Below are 20,512 nucleotides of genomic sequence, written 5' to 3' on the forward strand. Positions count from 1 at the left end.
TCCTGATTCAATCTCACATATTCACACATCCACACAAACATAAAACACACACTAAAGCAAACTCTGCCCAGCATGAGTGAATGAGTTCAGCAATTAAGATGAACTATGCCACAGTGCTGACAGCGTGTTACTGCAGTAATACTTAGCTTTGTAGAAGGTTGAGGAAATGGTATATCTTAGAAACACACAAAGAGTCGATCTAAACTATCCATGAATCTGTGTCACTGAAACCAATGAAAAATAACCTCAATTTCACACTTGTATAGAGCTGTTCAAAAGAATGCACAGATGTCTGCTCTCGTCAGGAGAGAAACTGAACTGAAAAATGCAAACAGCTCCACAGTTGTGAAAGTATATGGTGTAAAGCTTCAATAACAGCAACTTGTAAATATATTTGTGATGTAAATCATCCACTGTGTTTGCAAAGTGATTACCACAGAGGAAAATGTCATCAATCTATAATCAGCATAGCCGGTTTGTCAAAAAGCCTATGCCAGGGTGTTTGTCGCTATCTGCATGTATACTCTGTCATTTCTCATTTGCATTCCCAAAAAGTAGCTAAATGGCTGTAAGGGACATCAGAGTATTTGGGACCAGAATGTCCTTTGAGTGTCTCTTTCCCCATTGCCTGCATCCCTCTCCATTGGGAGGTGACTCTATAAATAACCACTCCCTCAGACATCAGGCAGCCTGGCTAGCTCAGTGGTAAGAGGAGTAGATGAGTGACAGTGGAAGTGTCACAGGAGTTAACCTTAGAGATTAGGAAAGAGTCAGAAGGGATGGGGAAGAAAGGTGAAGAGAAAAAAGATAAACAGAGGCCTTTACATCTTGCCAAAAATATTATTTTACATACATAAGGTGGCCTTGTCACAAACATGAAGGCATTAATCAAATTTCCGTGAAAAATGCAACATCAGGATTTATCACATTTTACCATGCCTCTAAATGCTGTAGGTTTTGAATCTGATATTTAATATACCTTACATTTATGTACAGTTGAGTTACAAAGACATAGTGCCTCAAATGCAATTCCTGCAACCAGACAGCAGGATGTCTGTGGTTTTTGGAAAGATTGAATTCTCCACAGTACATTTACTACTACAAAAGAAGCTAACCACACCCTGGAGTACAGGACTGTTATGTTTCTACTCAAGTCAAATAATCAGTTGTTATACAATAAACAACATCAGCGAGGAGTAAAAGGAAACATAAAGACAGATTTCCATGGCAAAGACAGAAAAAGGAGAGCAAAAAACATATTCACACACAGATAAGGGGGGTGAGGGGAGTTTCCTGAGACAGGAAGACCTGAAATAGCACACAGCTCGATCAGGCCTGAAGAAATGTTGCTGCTATTTTTGAATGTCTGTACTAACAGGGTGGAATGGAAACAATCACTACAATTCACAGCTATCTTCTAACCTGTACAAATGGTGTTTTTGGTGTGTTTGAAAGACAAAAGCCAGAGGTGTCAAGTGCTACATACACAGGAATCCTACCTATAGCATATTTCAGCTGTGATTATGGGTGTTTTGCCCTTGCATGGGTAGGTTTTCTTTTTTTGCTCTGCAGTGTTTATTGGTTGTGGAGGTGAAAAAATGATAGGCATTCCAAAAATGCTTTCTGCTCTACTGACATGCCACAGAAAGGCACATAGTTTCACTTAACTGTTAGCTTTATTGCTGTGTGATACAAAATATTCGCACAGTTGTAATTGGGATTTTCAGAGGCAGTTAAAGTTTATTGACCATATTTGATAGTATTTGTGTGCAGCACTCTCTAAGAGACAAGAGTCAGATGTCATTTCAATATTGTGCCACACGGTGGCTCCAATTCCCACTCCATAGAGACAGATGAGCTGAGTAGCAGCACCTACACAAAGCACATTTCATCAACAGATGTTTACTACAGAGTGACAGAGCCAGAGGCCTCGAGTGGGAGGCTTGAAAAGGGCTACAGTCATTTCTGCCACCAAAAGAATCCTGCAGAGCGTACTTATGCTTATGGCACTCCTTTACTTGTATGGCAGTTATATTTTCCAATTGTTTTATGCTAGAAAGTTAAATCATTATCTAAAAGACAAAGGTAATAAAGATGGTCACATCAGTGACTATTAAAACAAGCAATCTTCAATCAGCACTATGACATTCCACTTAAAAATAAATAAATAAATAAATAAAAACCCTAACAAAAGCCCTCATCCAAAATCCGGTTTCCAAGATCACATCATACTATAATTTATACTGTATGTGTGACAATATAACTAAAATAGTAAAAGCTCCAGTTCCCAAATTGCAAATATTTACCAACCACCCACTTTAGGTTAGTGCTTTAAAATCCTTACATTATTCCTTTGTTTAGAGACAATAATTTCAGTTGAAAGTACAAAGAATATACACTTCATAAAAAGACAGAAGTTGTTAACTAACCTGAACGTTCGCCGGAATTTGAGGTACCCATCTCTGAAGCCTGATCTCCAAGGGTGGAGCCTGGGGGAGAGTCTCCATACCCTGGGGTACAGGGCCTGCTGGGAGAGCCCGACTCTGGATCACTGGTAGAGCCCCAACGGTCGTCCCTTGAAGTTCTTTCTTTGTCCCCCACAGATGCCCTGCCTCCCTCCTTCCTGTGGACCCGCTGGTGGACAATCATCTGATGACGACTGCGGAACACCTTTCCGCATTCAAAGCACTCATTGGACTTGGAGGGAGCTTGCGACTGGGATGGCCGTCGTCGGTCTTGGCGAGATGAAGGCCGGTACTCTGAGTCACTGAGGCTCTCTGGTGTCCGGTCCCCTGAGGAGACATGGCTTCCCAACCCAGAACTGCTGCGTCTGCCTGAGCTGCGCTTCTCTTGACCTTGCAGGACGTAACGACTGCTCTCCTTCTCAAACACTACAGCAGCTCCAGCAAGGGCCTCCTCCCCCATACTTCCTCCCCCATAGGAGGCCTTGTAATTAGGCTCCACTGGCTCCACAACCCTTCCTTTAGTAGCTAATTGCCAGGCCTGGTAGCTGCAAACTGGATCTAGCTCTGGGATTCTTTGACCCAGAATTTCACTTTCCTCCTCTTCATCCAAGGTCTTTTCCTCAACAGGCTTGAGGTTTAAGTAGTCAAGGAAACGTCTCTTAGCAGCTGGTGAGTCGTCATCATCACTGGGTCTGCAGTGGCTCTGGGATTTCCTGCCATAACTAACACTATGGACCTTATCATGGGCTCTTAGACTCTCTCTGTTGTGAAACAGGTTCCCACATTTACAGCACATTTGATAGATAGATGTAATAGAGCCAGTAACAATATCGGGATCCTGGGCTACATCGTTGATGGTGGCTGGATGCTCAGCTAAATCTGCTTTTGACCGTGACCTAGATTTGGTGTTGTGTGTTTTCATGTGAGATTTGAGAAACCATGCTTCGCGGAACCGCCGTCCACAAATACGACAGCAGTGGTCCAGGATCCCTGCATGTTTTTTCATGTGCGACTTCAGAAACCAGGCTTGGGTAAAGACCTGGCCACAGGTCTCACAGGGGAAGGTCCCATCATTCTGGGGCTGGATGACATCAGGCTCAGTCACACCCTCCTCCTTAGCAGTTGTCTCCTCTTCTGTGTCTGCTGTGATGTGGACCTTTTCAATGTGGCTGAGGAGCTGGTCTTCTCGCTGGGCCTCGTAGCCACAAAGACGACAACAGTAAGGCCTCTGGTCGGTAACAGGTTTCTCCCTTTTCATGCTCCTTGCAGGCACTTTCCTCCGACTCTCCTCACCACTGTCCCCATTGATCATCCGGTTACAGGCAGAGCTGCTCTTAGTTGGACTCGTACCTCCATCAAGACCCTCTGAAACGCTCATCTCCTCCTCCTCTGCCCCACCCTCTTCATCATCATTGGAGTGATGGCTAGAGAGCGTGCCCAGTTTATGGCTGCGGATGTGAACTTTGAGGTTGCCCTTCTGAGAGGCCCTGTGGTCACAGTAGGGGCATTTGTAAGGGCGTGCACCTGTGTGGCGTCTCATATGCTGCGACAAAGAGCTAAGGAATGGGAAGCTGCGTCCACAGACATTGCAGTCATAAGTCCCAGGGATTTTGTCATCCTCACCCTCAATCTCATTTCCAGGGTTGATCTTGTCTCCAACCAGCTTCTCCTTCTGACCTCCTGCCTGTGTTTCCATCACTTCCACACTATCTCTAGGATTCATGGTACAAGGTAATCTACCCTATCTATCTGGCCTTTCACAAGCTCAAAAAAACTTGAAACCACTGCTATCTGCAACTGCACATCTAGGGGAGTCCAGTGTGCCTTTGTCAATCAGTTAAAATGCTATCTGCCTTCAGTCATCCAGAAATCCCTCTGCTAGCATAGCAGCTCATTTACAACTTGCTCTCCGGTTACTGGACACCACACCATCTATTCATCTTCACTGAACACTGTCAATGAATTAAAGACTGAAAGCTTTAACATTTGCTTAGACACACGTGGCAAAACATTAAGTTTTGTTCAGGCTAATAAAGGCCTAGCAGATAACATAATACTGAGAATTGTTTCTCAGAATAGAGTTTTCCTTCAATTTCAGGTCATCATTATGTCAGTGGCAGGGAGTTTTGAGAGGTTTCTGTGTCAGCGTAGCTAATCCACCAAAGTTCTGTTCTTCATTTCACCAGATTCTCTTCTTCATCCTCTGTGTTTATGTGTATCAGCAGCTTTCAGGTCATATAACAGTGAGCTCTCTAAAGCACGGCCTGCATGTATATCATCCTCCTGAGAATGAAGAAGAAAGAGAGATGGAGGGAGACAGCAAGTGGGGAGGAATGTGAGAAGAAAGACGAGGAACATATTAGTAATACTGCAGTACTTTACAAACAGTTTCAGTTATCATCCACATCCAGTTACTTGCATACTAAGCTAGCAGCAGCTAAACTAGCTGCAGTATTGTAGGTGGGACTGTATGAATCATAAGGTAGACCTGTATATATCTGTCTGGTAATGTCAGGTAGTGGTAAATTAAAAGGTAGGTAAACCAAGACCTCAGGCTGGTGATCACCATGAGGCAAACCACTGACAGAAATGAAATCCCTGACATCTTTCAAGATACGAGAAGTTGTGCTTTCCGGATAAGACCACAAAGGCTAACCCACAAGCAACTTGTGAAAGTGTGAAAAGCAAAACAGAAAAGGTTATTATAGATTGTTGTTATAGAAAAAAAATCTGTGAGTTTGATATTCAAAGTCAAGAATGGCACAATCTTGTGTATGTATCCATTGTAGCTAATATAAGTTTGAATTCGTATTATAAAGATTAACATAAGTTGAGTTAAAATGAGTGAAGTGTGCGTAGTGTGGGCTATTATCATGTATTAAGTCCACTATGTGTCTGTGGCTTGCACTGCACACCACCACTATGTGTGTGTGTTGTGATTGTGCATGAGTTGTGCAGGGCTTGGGGGCTCTGACGCCACACTGGCTGAGTCGACACTTTACACAATCAGGGTGGCGGTGGGGGGGGGGTCATGTTCACATCAGCAAGATCAGCAGTGCCACCATATTCCCTCCCCATACTGGCCTCACACACCCGCCTCAACTGACACTATCACATGACAGGGATCTTAAGTACACAACAGGAAGTGGCTCTTCAGACAGTTTTCTTTGTTCTATCTCTCAAACAGGAGTTGAATGGGGTTGGGGAGAGAGTCAAACAGAAAGAGAAAGAGACAGGATGATAAGAAGAGACAAAGACAACAGTGATGACTAATTTCATAATGTCTATATATTTCCTTCAGTGAGTGGAATATTTCCAAGAATTTGCAGAGTTTTTCAGTTTTGGTGTCAGTTGTCTGTGACTGCTGTAATTATATACATACATTTGATTGTATAATGTTGTATGCATGTCAAAATTGTCATATGTTTTCACCACATCTCTTTATTATGAACTACTGTCATTTCTTGCAGCAAAGTCACAATATTCTCCCAAGAATCACAGAGGTTAATTTTTTTCCTTTTCTCCCTGTCAGCTCAATGAAACATCATTAAATAAAAGGTTTAGGTAACATTAAACTGACACATTTTTTATGTATAATATTAGAAGCAACTTCTAAATTCTTTTCAGAAAAAGATCAAAACTTTGAAACATGAAAAGAAATTTCCATGGGAAGCTGGAGCATTAATTTCAGCAGATGCAAGAGCCTGAAAGTGTGGACTATATGAAATGTGAGTGACAGCATTATTACAGGCTATTATATAAAGTGCCAGAGCCCATAACCTGAGTTACTGCCAGGTTCTAATTATAAGTGGATAATTGATCATAATCATAAGAGGATAAGGTGGTGGAGGAGGGAAGTTAGCACAAGAACAATCATATGTCTTAAACTCTTGCACTGAAAATGACTACCCTGCGCCAGAGCCACCTATCTATCTAAAATGATTTATGCTATTGAAATCAGCACAGCCTCCATGGTTCACCATGCTTCCTCCTGGAGTGCTTAGTAAGCTAAGGCTTCCAGTGAACAAGTACTCCTCGAGCCAAAAGTGCAGCTGTGGCAGACACTGCTTTGAAACAAACTGTATCAGATCCAGACCTCTTAGAGTCTAAATAAAATCAATGTTGATCTAAAAAAAAAAAACGCTCAATATTTCTGCTTTCTTTTACATTTTTAGCCATGCTAAACGTGAACGGCAGCAACGGCTAGTCGGTCCACCATTTTGGTCCAGATTGAAATATGTCAGCAACTACTGGATGGACTGCCATTAAAATTATTATTTACAATCATGTGTCTCAGAGGATGAATGCTAATCACTTTGGTGATCCCCTTACTTTTCCTCTAGTGCCACTACAAGGTTCACACTGTGGTTTTAAGTGAAATATCTCAACAAATATTACCAAGTTGGCATAATGACTCTTTTTAAAATACAACGACGAATAATATAGCAACTTTTCAATGTGTGTGCCCCGCGTTTGGCTCAGGTATGAAACAGTGCAGCAGTGTGCAGTTTTCAGTTTTAATTATTTTAACCCCATGACAACATACTGATTGGTTCTGTTATGTACAGTATATATTATAGTCACACAGCTGCAGTGTTTAACAGGACTCATGTCTATGCCTCACTTACATAAGACATTCACAAACTGTAGGGTTAATTTCATGAATTTATGAGATTGAGTCAAAAATGAATTAAGAATTTATGAGGAACAAAGAAGAATGGCTGAATAACAGCCAACATGTGACATGATACAGAATCAGGTGATGATAGACATACACCAGCAAAATAAGGAAAACAACTCCGTTCAACCATCCACTGTAGTTTTCCCCTCCATCTGTTCCATCTGCTCTGTCTCTACATCTTAATGTTACTCATTATAATTTAGCAGTTTATTCCAGTTCTGGCACTAAAAACAGAGGATAATGATCTTATTTCCTATTAAATGGCCTTGCTGATTGGAGGTCAGGAGGGCTCTGGAGGGGGGTTGAGACTATTCAACAGTAAGCCTGTCATCCACCAGACAGTCACATGTGCAAATTGAAATGTAATAAGATTAGCCACCAGAAGGGAAACAATGCAGGCTCCTCGCCATACAGGGCACAGAAAAAAAGACAAATTGGCTTAAGGAGAGAGAAACTGTCCAGGAGAGATGGACAAGATTACCAATCATCGAAGTCATCAAAAACAGGGAAGAGGCATCAAAGCTCTATTAAAGGCCAACATGGTACAATAAATGGATATAATGTCTTCCTGTAGCTAGCAGGAACAGTCTAGTTTGTAAACCTTGACTGTCATTGACATCCTCCTGCTAATTAACCTGACACACACAGACACACATACACACAAGGATTAATAAGACTGATGATAGATCGTAGCTGAAATTGGAACTGAAATTAGTGTTTCAATCCTTAGTTTAGTGTGTTTAAATGCTGTATTCTGATGGAAACACTTAACAGTTGACTTTTTTGCCTGCAGGAAAATTCCTCCTTTAAATACTAGGACCATTTCAACCCTACTTGGGAACGTCACTGCTCTGATATCAGACATGCCATTAATGGACACTTAAGCTGCCCTTCCATGAGTCACTGGGTGAGTGGAGGCCTACTCTCAGCTGATAATGACTGCTGTGTGAAATACTGTGAAAACTGCCCCCCCTTCTTTGAACACTCAACTTCTGCTGTTCTGCTTTCTGAACACTGAACCGTAGCGGTTGAGGTCCGGCAAGAGGAGGAAATCCGCTCTTATTTTCCCATCCATACACAACCTTTACAGAGCAGTGTAGCTATTTCTGTATGTGAGACTCCTGAGGTTCACATCTGGAGTGAATCTCGAAACAAACAGTGCTAAACTGTGCATGCAGGCCAGAAAAGGACCTGTTTACAGATGTCAGGTTTTGCTTTCACTTTTAAGTGCTGTCACAAAGCCAGAATTTTGACTTAAAAGCTAAGTTTAATATAGAAAAATTTAATACTACCATGATACCATCACAGACACAAGCATTATGAGGCAGTACATTGACTAGGCCTGCTCTGTATATAACTTTTTCTGTTTCTTATTTTAAAGGTCTCTCTTTTCTGTCTAGATCAAACAACTCTATACCTCCAGCATGTTTAGTTAGACTATAATCTGGTTTTAAACTAGCTGCTCTGTTTGACTTTTCCAATGCAAGTCATATATCTGCTCAGCTGCTCCCTCTAGAGGCCACAGATTCAACTTGCAGAGCACATTTGGTGCAATAATAACATAAAGATGTTCAGATTTTATTACAATATAGCACAACTCCAGTCTACTATTTAAACGGCATTACAGTTTAACAAAAGGCAGAAGCTGCTAAGCCTCACTCTGTTACTCTTCTGTGATAGAAAACACTGTCATCCAGCCAGGAAGCACCTTCATCATAGCAATCATCTCAGAGGCAGCCATGACACAAATCTCCTGCACCCAAGGGTGCAGAGATTGGCTTTCATAACACACTGACTCACTCACACTGTCACCTTATCACTGATAATAACTGTAGGTCGTTCTCGTGTGGGACATCCTTCAGCAGTGATGGGATCTTTTTCCCCTCCCACACAGCAGCACAGAGACGAGCATTTGAGGGTAAAAAAAAAAAAAACACAGTGGGGAAAAATAAAGAGTGGATGCTCTGTTTAAATACACACACACAAACACACACATACATGCAGGGGAACTGAGGAATCATGAAGCAAAACAGAGGGGGCTTTTAATGTTGTCCACACACATCTTTTGAAAGTCTACATGAGCACACTGTGGGCTTTTAACACTGTTTCATACAGGCAGCATTGAAAGCTTAACGGCCCATACAGAGAGTTGCACACACACACACACACACAGATTCACACATACACTGCTTCACGGAGCATAACATACAGAGAGCACTTTACAAAAAACCTTGCTATCTTTTGTACAGTTGCTCATAAAGTGGAGACATTCAGCGCTCATAGTGTGACAGAGGGGATGGTATGGAGTCTTAAACACACACGTACCCCCAACACACACAAACACAGTGCAGAGCCAGTGTATTCACAGACCAATCAATAATCCATTATGAACAAACTGCTCTTCACCTCCCACCCTGCTCTAAACTGGCAGACAAAGAGGTCTGCTGTAAGCTCCACGATGAGGAGTGAGAGAGGGGTAAAGCACAGCTGGATACACACACACACACGCATACCTACAGGCTGTAACACACATGCTGTAGATGTGGGACAGTTTTAGGGTGACAAATGTGTCAGCTGTGAAACAAAATAAAAAACAGCTTTTTGCAAACTTTGTGGTTGACAAACGATGTTCTACTTCAGCTGCTGTTCAGTGCTGTTGATTCACTTTCACCCCGCATATCATAAATTCTCTCTGCAGTTGTGCACTACAAAAAGAACAATTTCTACAGATTCTACATGTATGTCTTTTTACATCAATGGAACATTTTATGTATTTTGCAGTGCGCATTATTCTACATTGTTATTACTCCACTGTAAAAATGTAGGCGCTCATTCCAGGATTTACTTACATAAATCAAATACTTGCACATAACCACATCTGGCCATGCATGCACTTGTGTGTGTATGCAAGCTAGATGGAACAATCCTTTAGAGACTAAATGCAGATGGTTGTGGTGCAGCTGTGTGTTTTGATCCTGTCTTGTGCTGGTTGCTTGCTCTTACTCTAGACTGTGTCCAAAAGTGACATTAGTTTGAGAAGCTGAGTGAGCTCATTATCTTTGACTTTTTTTGGATTCTGTTTTGGTTCTAGTTTGGCTCAGGTATAAGCTTGTTTTGGGTCTATCCTGGCTCATCTGTGCTGTTTTTTGTTTGACTCCACACTGGGGGAAATAAATCAAGTATATAGACCAGTAAACAACTCTGACCATACCACTGTCATACCTGTCATATGAAAAACAACTAGCAGAGCCCACATGACAACATCTGATTGTATCTGCTCATATAGCAGCCCAATAAGGTATCCAAAACATGAGGAAATTGTGACAATAGTTCAACAGGTACATGTTTGACTCCATTTTAGTTCTACTTTAGCTCCAGGTTGACTCCAATTATTTTAGGTTTTATCGCCAAGTAATTTAAGTCCAGTTTGGGCTGCTATACTTATGTTATAGTTTTCCCACTTGTCGGGGTCTGTCCCTGGTCTGTCAGAGCAGGTCATGCTCATAAGCAGGAAGAGCAGTGGGGGGCTTTGTGGCATTGTTGGGGTCTCCAATTCCCATCCTATCCCTAGTTCCATTCCTGCCCCCCCCCCCCATCCCTTAAACCCAGCCAGAACAATGGAGGGGGTCCACACTGTCTATCCCCTTCTCAAACCCCCCTCCCTCTGATAAATAGGCTGAGAGGGGATCCTGCCTGCCTACTCTATTTGCGTGAGAAGGGCCTTTGGATAGAAAAGAGTCCACTGGGTCTGTGTGTATGTGTGTGTGTGTGCGTGTAAGAAGTGGCAGGTGTTTGGGTCAATACTGTCATGTTACATTTTGGTGACCGGTCCATGCTAGTGGGATTACTGGACGGGTCCAGAGGGGATGGGGACAGTTCTCAGCCCTATGGAGTAAACTACAGAGAACACTACACACCAACAAAACTGTAGCAAATGATAGAAACATCTGCCTGTTAAAACGGACTGGTTTTCAGTATGATTGGTGTGCATCTGTAAGTTGCCTTTTGACTGTTGCGCTATGTCACTTAATGCTGATATGTATTTTCTTTGTCAGCTTTGTGGATTTTTGAAACTCTTGAGTCTATAAAAAAGGAGAAGAAGAAACAAGAGTCAAGATGAGACTAAATGATTAGAAAAAAAAAACATTCCCAATTTCACAACATATCTCATATCTAAACTGTGAATTTATCTGTTGGTACTAAATTAGAATTTTAGAGAATTGTATGTATTTTCCACTTTTGTTTGCCATCCATTGCTTATTCTTAATTATAGCACTAAACTGATCAACAGAGAATGATACCTGCTGCTATGATTTATCTCTGTTTAAAGCCAACAAGAGCTGCCTGCTCTCATGGGCCCGACCATCTTTAGCTTCCTCTGGGACTCAGTGTGTGTTTGCATATGTGTGTGTGTGTGTGTATGCTTGCTTCCCTCCCCCCCCTCCCTCTCAGTCTCTGCCTGTTTTTCTCACACCGCTCGTTAACCCCTGGGTGCTCCTGCCCATAGAGCCCCCCACCTCCTCCTGAACCACAGCAGCATTCCTCTTGCACACACACATATAAACACACTGGGATCTACTGTCACTGTGCAACGCAGACTAAACTATCATTACACAGATCTTAATTGCCTCACAATTACACAAACAATAGATATGCTCTCCACATAAAGTCTTCTTGTACAGGATTGTAGGTTTGAATCGTTCATCCCCAAACGCTTAAACCCCACTTCAACCCTGGCCTAGACCTTAATCTAACCATAAACCTAAATCCAAATCTTAATCCTGAATTACTGGAGTAGATGGAAGGATGAATGTGCTTATGTAATAGGATCTTGCTTATTTTCCTTAGGATAGACATGTAAGGACGCTCAGACATCCATGTTCTGTACACAAATACAATCAGTCATTGAAAAAGATTGAAGATGTTTCATTGTGTTCTGTTCATATCTATGTAAATACCTGCAAAACCAGTTCCCTTCTATGCTTCCCCTTGCTTTGAAATTAAAGGCATACAGGGAAGTGAGGGCTGGAGCAAGTTGGAACAAAAAACCAGACCAGGAGCAAAGGTAAAATTGCAACTTGTTGGTGTAATAGCAGCAAAAGCAGAAGAGGCACTCGTGGTAATTGTGTTCGATTTAAATCTAAATTGAAACTCCTCCGTCTCTTTTTGCTCCATGCCCTGACTGTCCACTCCTCTTACAACTCTCCCTGCTGCCCCCCCCATCCCCAACCCCTTCCACCACACTCTCCTCCATCCGTCTGCAGCACCCGAACAACCTCTGCAACTGAACCTGAATCAGTCTCTCCGAAGTGTAATTAGACCGGTGACCTCAAAGCTGGCCACCAGTCTTTCACACTGTCACATGTTCTGATATAACCGTTTCATTTTGCTGCAGCAAGATGGCTCAGCGGTTAGACACACACACGTACACTCACATACACACAAACAACAATCAGGGAGTGGGTTTGATCCAGTGGTGTGGTATCGGTTGCCAACGAGTTCTTTCAGTAACCCAGAGCATACATTTCAAACATATTATACAGTTGTGTATAAATGTGTGTATTTAGTCTATTGTAAGTGGCTGAGATAGCAGCATAAAGAGAGAACATTAATAAGACAACAGCCAAGAGTTTTAATTTGTAATTTGGCTGACTCACAGAATTAACATTTATTAAAGCTGATAAAATCCACAGACAGTTGTCATTTCACACAGCAAGATCTATGTGAGAAGCCTGTGTCCTATACTCACCACACCAGCTGGCTACCAGAAGGAAAAAAGAGAAATTCAACCTTTGCTGCTTATTAAAGGGCATCGTTTTACAGGAAACTGACTTGTCAGTTACCCCAAGAATGCTGACGCCAAAATCACCTCCACAGCATTTTAAGACAGTATTTAAAATATGTTGGCATCAATCTTCTACTAGAAAACCAAAAAGGTTGGTGTCTGTTGCCTCATTCCCTAATGGCAAAACTGACAATCAATGGATGCTTTAAGGAACATACATTGAGGTGCAGCATTGGCATTCTTTTTTTTCTGTGCATGTCTGTTTGAATTTTCATTGCCTACTCATTTACTTGGTTACTTGCTCTTGTTACTTGTTCTTGTGTGCCTTGTTTTCAAGCCTGTCTTTACCTCGAGGCAAAATCTGAAGAACACATCCTGTAAGAGTTGTCAAGAGGAGATATGAGAACATAACAGGGCAACAGATCTGCTTTTGACTCTTCCTTGCCGCCTGCACACATACACACACATACACACACACTGGCAGGCAGGATGGGAGGGTTTCCACAGAAATCTCCTGATGGCTCTACTACAGAAAGAGTGTGTGGGCTCAAACAGGCAGTTGTTGTTGTTGCGAGGTGGTTCACACACTGCTCTAAAGTACAAACACACACACAAGAAAAAATACACACACACACACATTATGAAGAGGCACAACTCCAAACAAAGTAACCAGTGGGTAAAATCCAATTTCAACCCCTGGAAAAAAAGTGTTATTGTGTAAAGTACATTGTACTGAGAATTGAACCCTCTCTACATGTGCATAAGTATGAATGTCTATGTGATATCACAGAAAATAAAAAGCAGTGACATACAGATTCACTATGAATTACTTTTTGGACACTACAGAGACACTATAAATCCCTATAGGATTATAAGAGAACCATTACAGGGGCTATATTGTGATAGTATGAGATAAAGCCACCATTAAATAAGATATGGACACTATAAATCACTAGTGGGTTACTGAACAAAACCACCACTGTTATACAACATACAGTCAGACATTCTAGCAATATCAGAACCAGTCAACACAGGCAGGCTATGGGCGATTTAGTGGAAATCACAACATTAATTAATTAATTTTTTTTTTTTTTTATCTATAGATGCAGAGTATATCACAATATGGCAAAAATATGGACTACAGCTGCCAAAACTTTAAATGCAGGTAAAACAAGAACTTCAACTATGCTTTTGTTGCTGTTTTCATTACAAATGGCTTTGAATAATAGCCTACATATTATAAATACCCTAAGCTAACTACTGAGAATGGAAATGTAAAATCAAGAGAAAGACGCAATTAAACAAACAAATTCATGATTCTTCTTAATAAACGTACAGAGACAAGAGGAGAAAGGAGAGGGAGAGAGGAAAATAGCTGGAATTGAAGTTTCTGGTGAGTTCAGTTCAACACATGGGCACATACCCACAGATGCAGTCAATGCGTCTGTTGTTAGCTAGCTTGCAGCTAATGGTCCAGCAGTTGAATTTGCATGTATGATGGTTTCTGTCTGGACACCTTAAAACCCCATGTATATAATGTTATCTGAAATATTACAGTAAAACTACATTACAAATACAAAATGTAAAGGCAACATAAATTCACTTTTTACAGGAATGTTATAGAAAGTTTTGGGAAACATGCTCATTCACTTTCTTACTGAGAATTAAATGAGAGAACTGATATCATTATTATGTTGTATCAACACTTACGCTAAGCTAAGGTAACCAGCTACTGATGTTAGCCTCCGTACAGACATGACAGTGGTGCTGATCTTTTCATTTAAATCTAGAGAGGAAATTGAATAAGAGTATTTCTCGTAAAGACATAAAGACAAGATTCCTTCTAAAGAGACATAACAGAAAAGATTAGTGTAATGAAGTTCCAATAAATGTACTGTTTTGTCCTACAGACATACTTTGAGTCCCAGTGGGCTTGTTATAGGCATATGACAGTTCACTCAGGTCACCATAAACTCATTATTGACTATCATAAGTCCCTAAAGGAATATTCTAGGAGTGTTTTTGTTTGTGTGTGTGCGAGAGCCAATGTGTGTGTCCTGAAACATCTGCCCAGGATTTCATAGCCAAAAAAAATAAAAAAAGAAGCATCACACAGGAACTGGGGCTGCTAGATGAGAATAACAAACATTGTTAGTCTTTTATAAGGGACACAGAGTTTTTCTAGAGAGTGTACTGAAGCTACATGACACATTTCTTTCATACGCAGGCTGACAGGCATTACCGTGAGAGGGAGCTCATGTGGCTACGTGGTCATGATGGATGGCCGTATAAAAAGAGCTGGAGATCCCATCTGGGTCACGTCTTATCAGGCTGACTGATTCACATTGATGAAATCATGCCGGCTTGTTAACCCGCCCAGTGGAAAAACTCTAAACTAATACTGAAGAAAACAAGGCAGCATCTGAAGAGAGAGGGAGAGAGATGCATGTCAAGGAGAGTAGAAAAGGCAGAGCAAATAATGAGAGGGAGGGCAGCAGAGGGAAGATAAGTGGTAGATAGTGATGTAAAGTCACGGCAGGAGATGGATTGGGATAATAAGAGCTGACTGAGAGGGAGAGAGAGGGAGATGTGAGAGATCGAGGTAGATGGAGAGAGAAATGCAGGCTGTAGGCTGCACGCTGCAGAAAATGTCCATCATACAGGAGTGCTCTGACTTCTTAAGAATTTGGGCTATTGATCACCATGGTCTAATGAGAGGATCTGTACAAAAAACAAATGTGTGTCTCTGGTTATTAGCTCTGTCCATTTGTGTTTTCTCACTTAAACTTTCATTAAGAAGGCATGACTGAAACACTCAGTGCCAGACTACACAGCATGTTATGACAGATATTCTTTGCAGTGTAACCACAGCACAGGAAATTGGCCAGGATTCGCTCCCTCAACATTCATCCAATAGTCCTACAGAGACAATCTGCTAGTATAGTTACACTTTAACCCCCTAGCACCACTCCCCCTCCCCAATGAAGCTTTACTGTGCAGCGAAAATGTAGGCGTGTTTGCAATAGTATGTATGTGTATGTATTTGGCAGGTTTGTGTGTAGGCGTGTTTGTGCAAGGGTGGGTGGCTGTGTGTGGGAAATGGTGAGTTCTCAAGAAAATTTGAGTTACTTTTTCCTCTGCTTTGACAGATGTTTTAGTTTAAAAACATTAAAAATCAAAGAAGTATCCCCCTAAAGAGTCAGTAGTTCCAATCTCTGAGCATAAGAAACCTGTAAAAAGAGAAAAAAAATCTGCCTAATTCCACCAGTGTCTATAATGATGGAAAACATCTGACAGACAATTTCATGAAAGCAGCTACTAAAGATGATGTCAACTGGGGTGTGACAGGTTTCCTTGCAAAATATGACAAAGAACGCAAATAAATAACGCCTACATAGATCACATATAAAAAGTTCAAAATAGGGGAAAAAAATAGCTGGATGACTACATGAATAACATCCGAGATATATGCCAAATCATGAAAATCATGTGCTGAGGGATATAGGGGAGGTAACTCCATCATGTAGCACAATCAGCCACTCCTCTGGTCCACTTTCCCCTCTGATGCAGGTGGGCTTAAGAAAACCAGATCACAGCATCCTGTCGATAAACAAGCAGCATTCCTCAACCCACCTGTTTGCAATAAAAGCTGGCACTGGTACAACCTGATCTGCACCAGTTATTGCGTTTAAACAGTAGTGGGTTTACCAGATCGACATCTGGAAGCATGCAGCGCCTACACTGGCATGAATGTCAGGCTGACAACCTGTCTGGTAATGGGCAACATAATGTCAGTGGGATATTAATGGTAACAAATTGCTGTCAAGTAAAAAAGTGTGCGAGTCCACCTACTTAGTTTTTATTCCAAATGAAGGAAACTGTCTTCTATAGGCTTGGAAACAATGTATGGTAAGGGATTATGAAACTAGTTACATGTATAGCAGGCCACTTTTTTGGTTTTACTTCCTGAAAACACTTTTGGTGATACTAGGTTTTAAGACTAATCAAGATAAACAGCAATTACACAGTAACATTATATTGAGTAAATTACTTTTAGTTTGGTCTAGCACATTCAATTTGTTGTTTTTCATGTTTATTTTTTCACAGCTACTTTCTCAAGGCTATATTACTATTTCTCCCTTCAGATATTATTGGAGCTTTTACTTTGAAGGTGTAGCAGCAGTAGGAAACAGAAAATGCACCGTGTCTTTGTTTAGCACTTTGCAGACTGAGGAACAGGGTTTGTCAGTATTTCATATTTGATATCGTGACAATAAAGGAATGCTATATTGGCTAGATGCACCACAGTTTTCCAAAAGCCTTTCTTCCAGTGCCACAGTGCCACTGTGAATATGAATAGGGTTGCACCTGCTAAACACCACCATGTTATCATTGTCAGAGTGGACATGTTAGAATGCTTACATTAACATTTAGCTCAAAGCAACACTGTGCCTAATTACAGCTTCACAGATACACTATTGTGGCTGTAGAGTCATGTATTTTGTGAGGTTGAAGAGTTAAACCGTCATTCAGCCAGGGATTTTATGGGCCTGTATATATACTATACGCACAGCACCATACTAACCATCAGTAGTTTTTCTGTGTTAATTACCATTACTCACCAATAATCAATTTCTAATGGTTGTTCTGGGACTGAACAGAGACAAATTAAATGGCAGGGAATACATTATGTTTAACTAGTTACAAATTTTAGAAAATTGTGGTATGAGTATCGTTAAAATTGTGCAAAACAGCAGCACAAAATATCAGCTTCACTCTGTGCTCCATTTAATGTCAAACTGCTGCTTCAGAGGAGCAAGAGAGGGTAATACAGGAGAAAGCAAACGTTGCATCAAGCAGTCATGTTTGCGCAGCTTTCCCTAGAGAGAGCAGGCGCTTCCATTGGGAGTTACCTGTATCAGTCAGGCAGCAAAACAGCCATTAAGCCAACCAGCCAGCTGGTCAGCCACTGCTAAAAACCAACAGGCCTGTTACACAAGAAATAAGCGACAGAGGATTACACACACTGTCATTCTCTCCACATCGCGCCAGTGGCCAGCTTTACACAACACACTATGCCGAACACAGACTCAAAGACTGCTGCATAGGTTACTAAAAATGGACACGACTCACTTCTGAAGAGACACACACACACACATAAAGAGAGAGAGAAAGTCTGCTGATAAACTTATGCAGTTGTATGAGTCTATGATCAGGGAATCTGTGCTGTGGGTATAACCAGGAAAACACAAAGATTTAGCTTCTTTATTTAACTAAGAAAGAAAAGGGTAATGATTTAAGATGTACAGATAATATTATGAAAGAATAAGGAGTTCAACTGTGAATCCTGTATCAACAGCTGCAATTAGCAGCTACACTTGTGTCATACAGTTTACGCAAGAAATTTATAATTACAACAAGATGATAATGGGCTTTTATTGCAGATTAGACAAGGACTACTCACTGTATCTGATATTGATACGATGAAGCAGTGTAGAATTAATAAACACTACGCTTGTTGAACTGATTCTATTACATAGAAGCATTTGTTCTAATATTGCATCATATGACTGCTGCTTTTTCCACACTGACTACTTGGAACTCCTCAAAGGTTTTGTATTAAAATTGTCAGTTTTAAAAATACTGATATTTGGCACAAAAATATTTGTTGCTTGAATTAAGGAATTGGCAGTACTGGCCTTTCAACATTTTAATACATACAAGTATAGCACACAAAATTCCACCTCAGATCTATCTGGGACAGTGATACCTGTGGAGCCTGCTGTCTAGGTATTTAAACCTAAGCATACCAACTGCTTGTGGGACTCCTGGCTCAAACCTAGTTGTGAAACCAGTATGCATTTACAAGGAGTCATTTCAGAGCATGAACAGATTACACATTAAATATCCACATAAGGAGATGGTGCACCCATAGCATGTGTGAAATGGGGGGTTAAGTATATCTCAGATTAAGATTTCTCAATCTGATTGAATGCAAAATATCACTTCTACTCACATACAGATGCAGAGACAGTGTTTTATTTTTTAAGTTCTCATTGTCAGCTCTTATTCTAGATGAGGGGTCGTGGCTATGGTTAGGCTGAACCCTGCCTTCCTCCCTGTTGGAGGCTAAGTATGAGATTAAGACTCCATAAATGGGTCAGGTTTTTCTATGTGATTTATTGGGGTTTGTTTTTTAGGGAAGACAGGCTTTTGTGGCCATCCTTAAGACTATTAATTGGGTGATTTTGTGGAATTGGTCAGGTATAATCTGATGGGATTAACGGCTACGCTCTTTAAATAGTGTTCTGCGGCCGGGGATTAGATGATCACAGCCAGTCGGCCTCGAGAGTGACAGATTTTCATCTCTATGGTTTTAGTTTGAGGGGGAAAAAAAACATAAAAGCAGTCGCTAGGATGATACAGCGGACCGAGATACTGGATAAAGATGTTTGTGCCTGTGTGCAAACGTCAAAACATTGCAGAATACTGAAATGAAAGTGTAACGTGTGAATAAAATGAGATATATACTCTGCAGGTCTCATTCATTTGTTTTGAGTTCTCAGCTGATTATACTGGAAAAACTTCAGTATTGGGATGGTATGTTTGGGGGTTGGGGAGTTGGCGGGGTTGGGGGGTGGGGTGAGGGGGGGGGGACTACCAGGGGCCCTCTACCTTCCTCCCCTCAACTATCCTCCTCACATCTGGATACAATGTGGAAACAGGGCACTGAGGCCAGGGGGATAGCTGAAGGGAGGGCGTGAGTGGTGTTCTGGGGGGATTCTTTACAAAACATCAAGAGCCAATGGAAAAAGGTGGTGGTGGTGCTGCTGCTGCTGCTGTTGGTGGTGGATGTGGGGCATTGGGGTTGTATGTGTTGTGGTGGTGGTGGTGGGATGGTGGGGAGGTGGTGGGGTACTAAAAAGCTCCCTGTCTTTGGTCTCTTCTTCCCTGTGTAGTTGACTGCAAGGCCCCCAAGCAACAGACAGACAGAGAGGCAGCTGGGAACTGAGGTAAGTAGCAAACAGCAGCCCAGGAAGCACAATGAGGGCGTACAAATCCAGACGAGGTAAAAAAAAAAAAAAAAAAAAAAAATCATCTTGTGTTTCTACTCTTTAGGAGGGTAAATACCCTAGATACAACAGCATAATCACTCTAGACTTAGACTGCCATACACACTTAAATACAGCTAATACTAAAAAAGCACTTCACTGATTGAGCATGGCACTACACTAACATGACAATTAACAATTAAAAATATAGCAACATTGTTTTAACTTGTTTATTCCATGCATTCTTCTGCCTTAGCGCCTGCATTACCCATAATGCAACTAGACCACTGACAATCTGGTCAAAGATTTGGGCGTGTTAAGTTAGTGCCGGCTAATGCATCCATATGCCACTAGCCTCAAGCAGAGATGACGAGCGGGCTACATAGATCTGGTAAGCTCACTCCTTTCAAACTCCACGCTTCAGCCCCACCCAATGATGACACAAGAATCATCACTTGAGGCAATTCATCAGACTTTCTGCAGATCCTTCTGGAGCCACAAAAGGCTTCATACAACTTTTTCCACATGG

The 20,512-nt window shown here is 41.4% G+C and overlaps 1 protein-coding gene across 7 annotated transcripts in view; it reads right to left on the reverse strand.

Annotated features, from left to right (window-relative positions):
* LOC108887933 (zinc finger protein 516) overlaps positions 1–20,512 on the reverse strand; it is a 47,175-nt gene that overhangs the window by 15,165 nt on the left and 11,498 nt on the right. For 4 of the 7 annotated variants that reach the window (XM_018683651.2, XM_051075954.1, XM_018683642.2 and 1 more), the window contains exons 2-3: positions 15,174–15,353; positions 2,430–4,748 (exon numbers count right to left, since the gene is read on the reverse strand). In XM_018683651.2, coding sequence (XP_018539167.1) covers positions 2,430–4,188 — 1,759 coding nt within the window. In that variant the 5' untranslated portion in view covers positions 4,189–4,748; positions 15,174–15,353. Of the gene's footprint in view, positions 1–2,429; positions 4,749–15,173; positions 15,354–20,512 lie in introns of those variants that run through there. The other 3 variants (XM_018683669.2, XM_018683660.2, XM_018683704.2) reach the window with 2 other exon arrangements.

This window comes from Lates calcarifer, linkage group LG15, assembly GCF_001640805.2.
Source record: "Lates calcarifer isolate ASB-BC8 linkage group LG15, TLL_Latcal_v3, whole genome shotgun sequence".
In the NCBI taxonomy this organism is placed as follows: domain Eukaryota; kingdom Metazoa; phylum Chordata; class Actinopteri; family Centropomidae; genus Lates; species Lates calcarifer.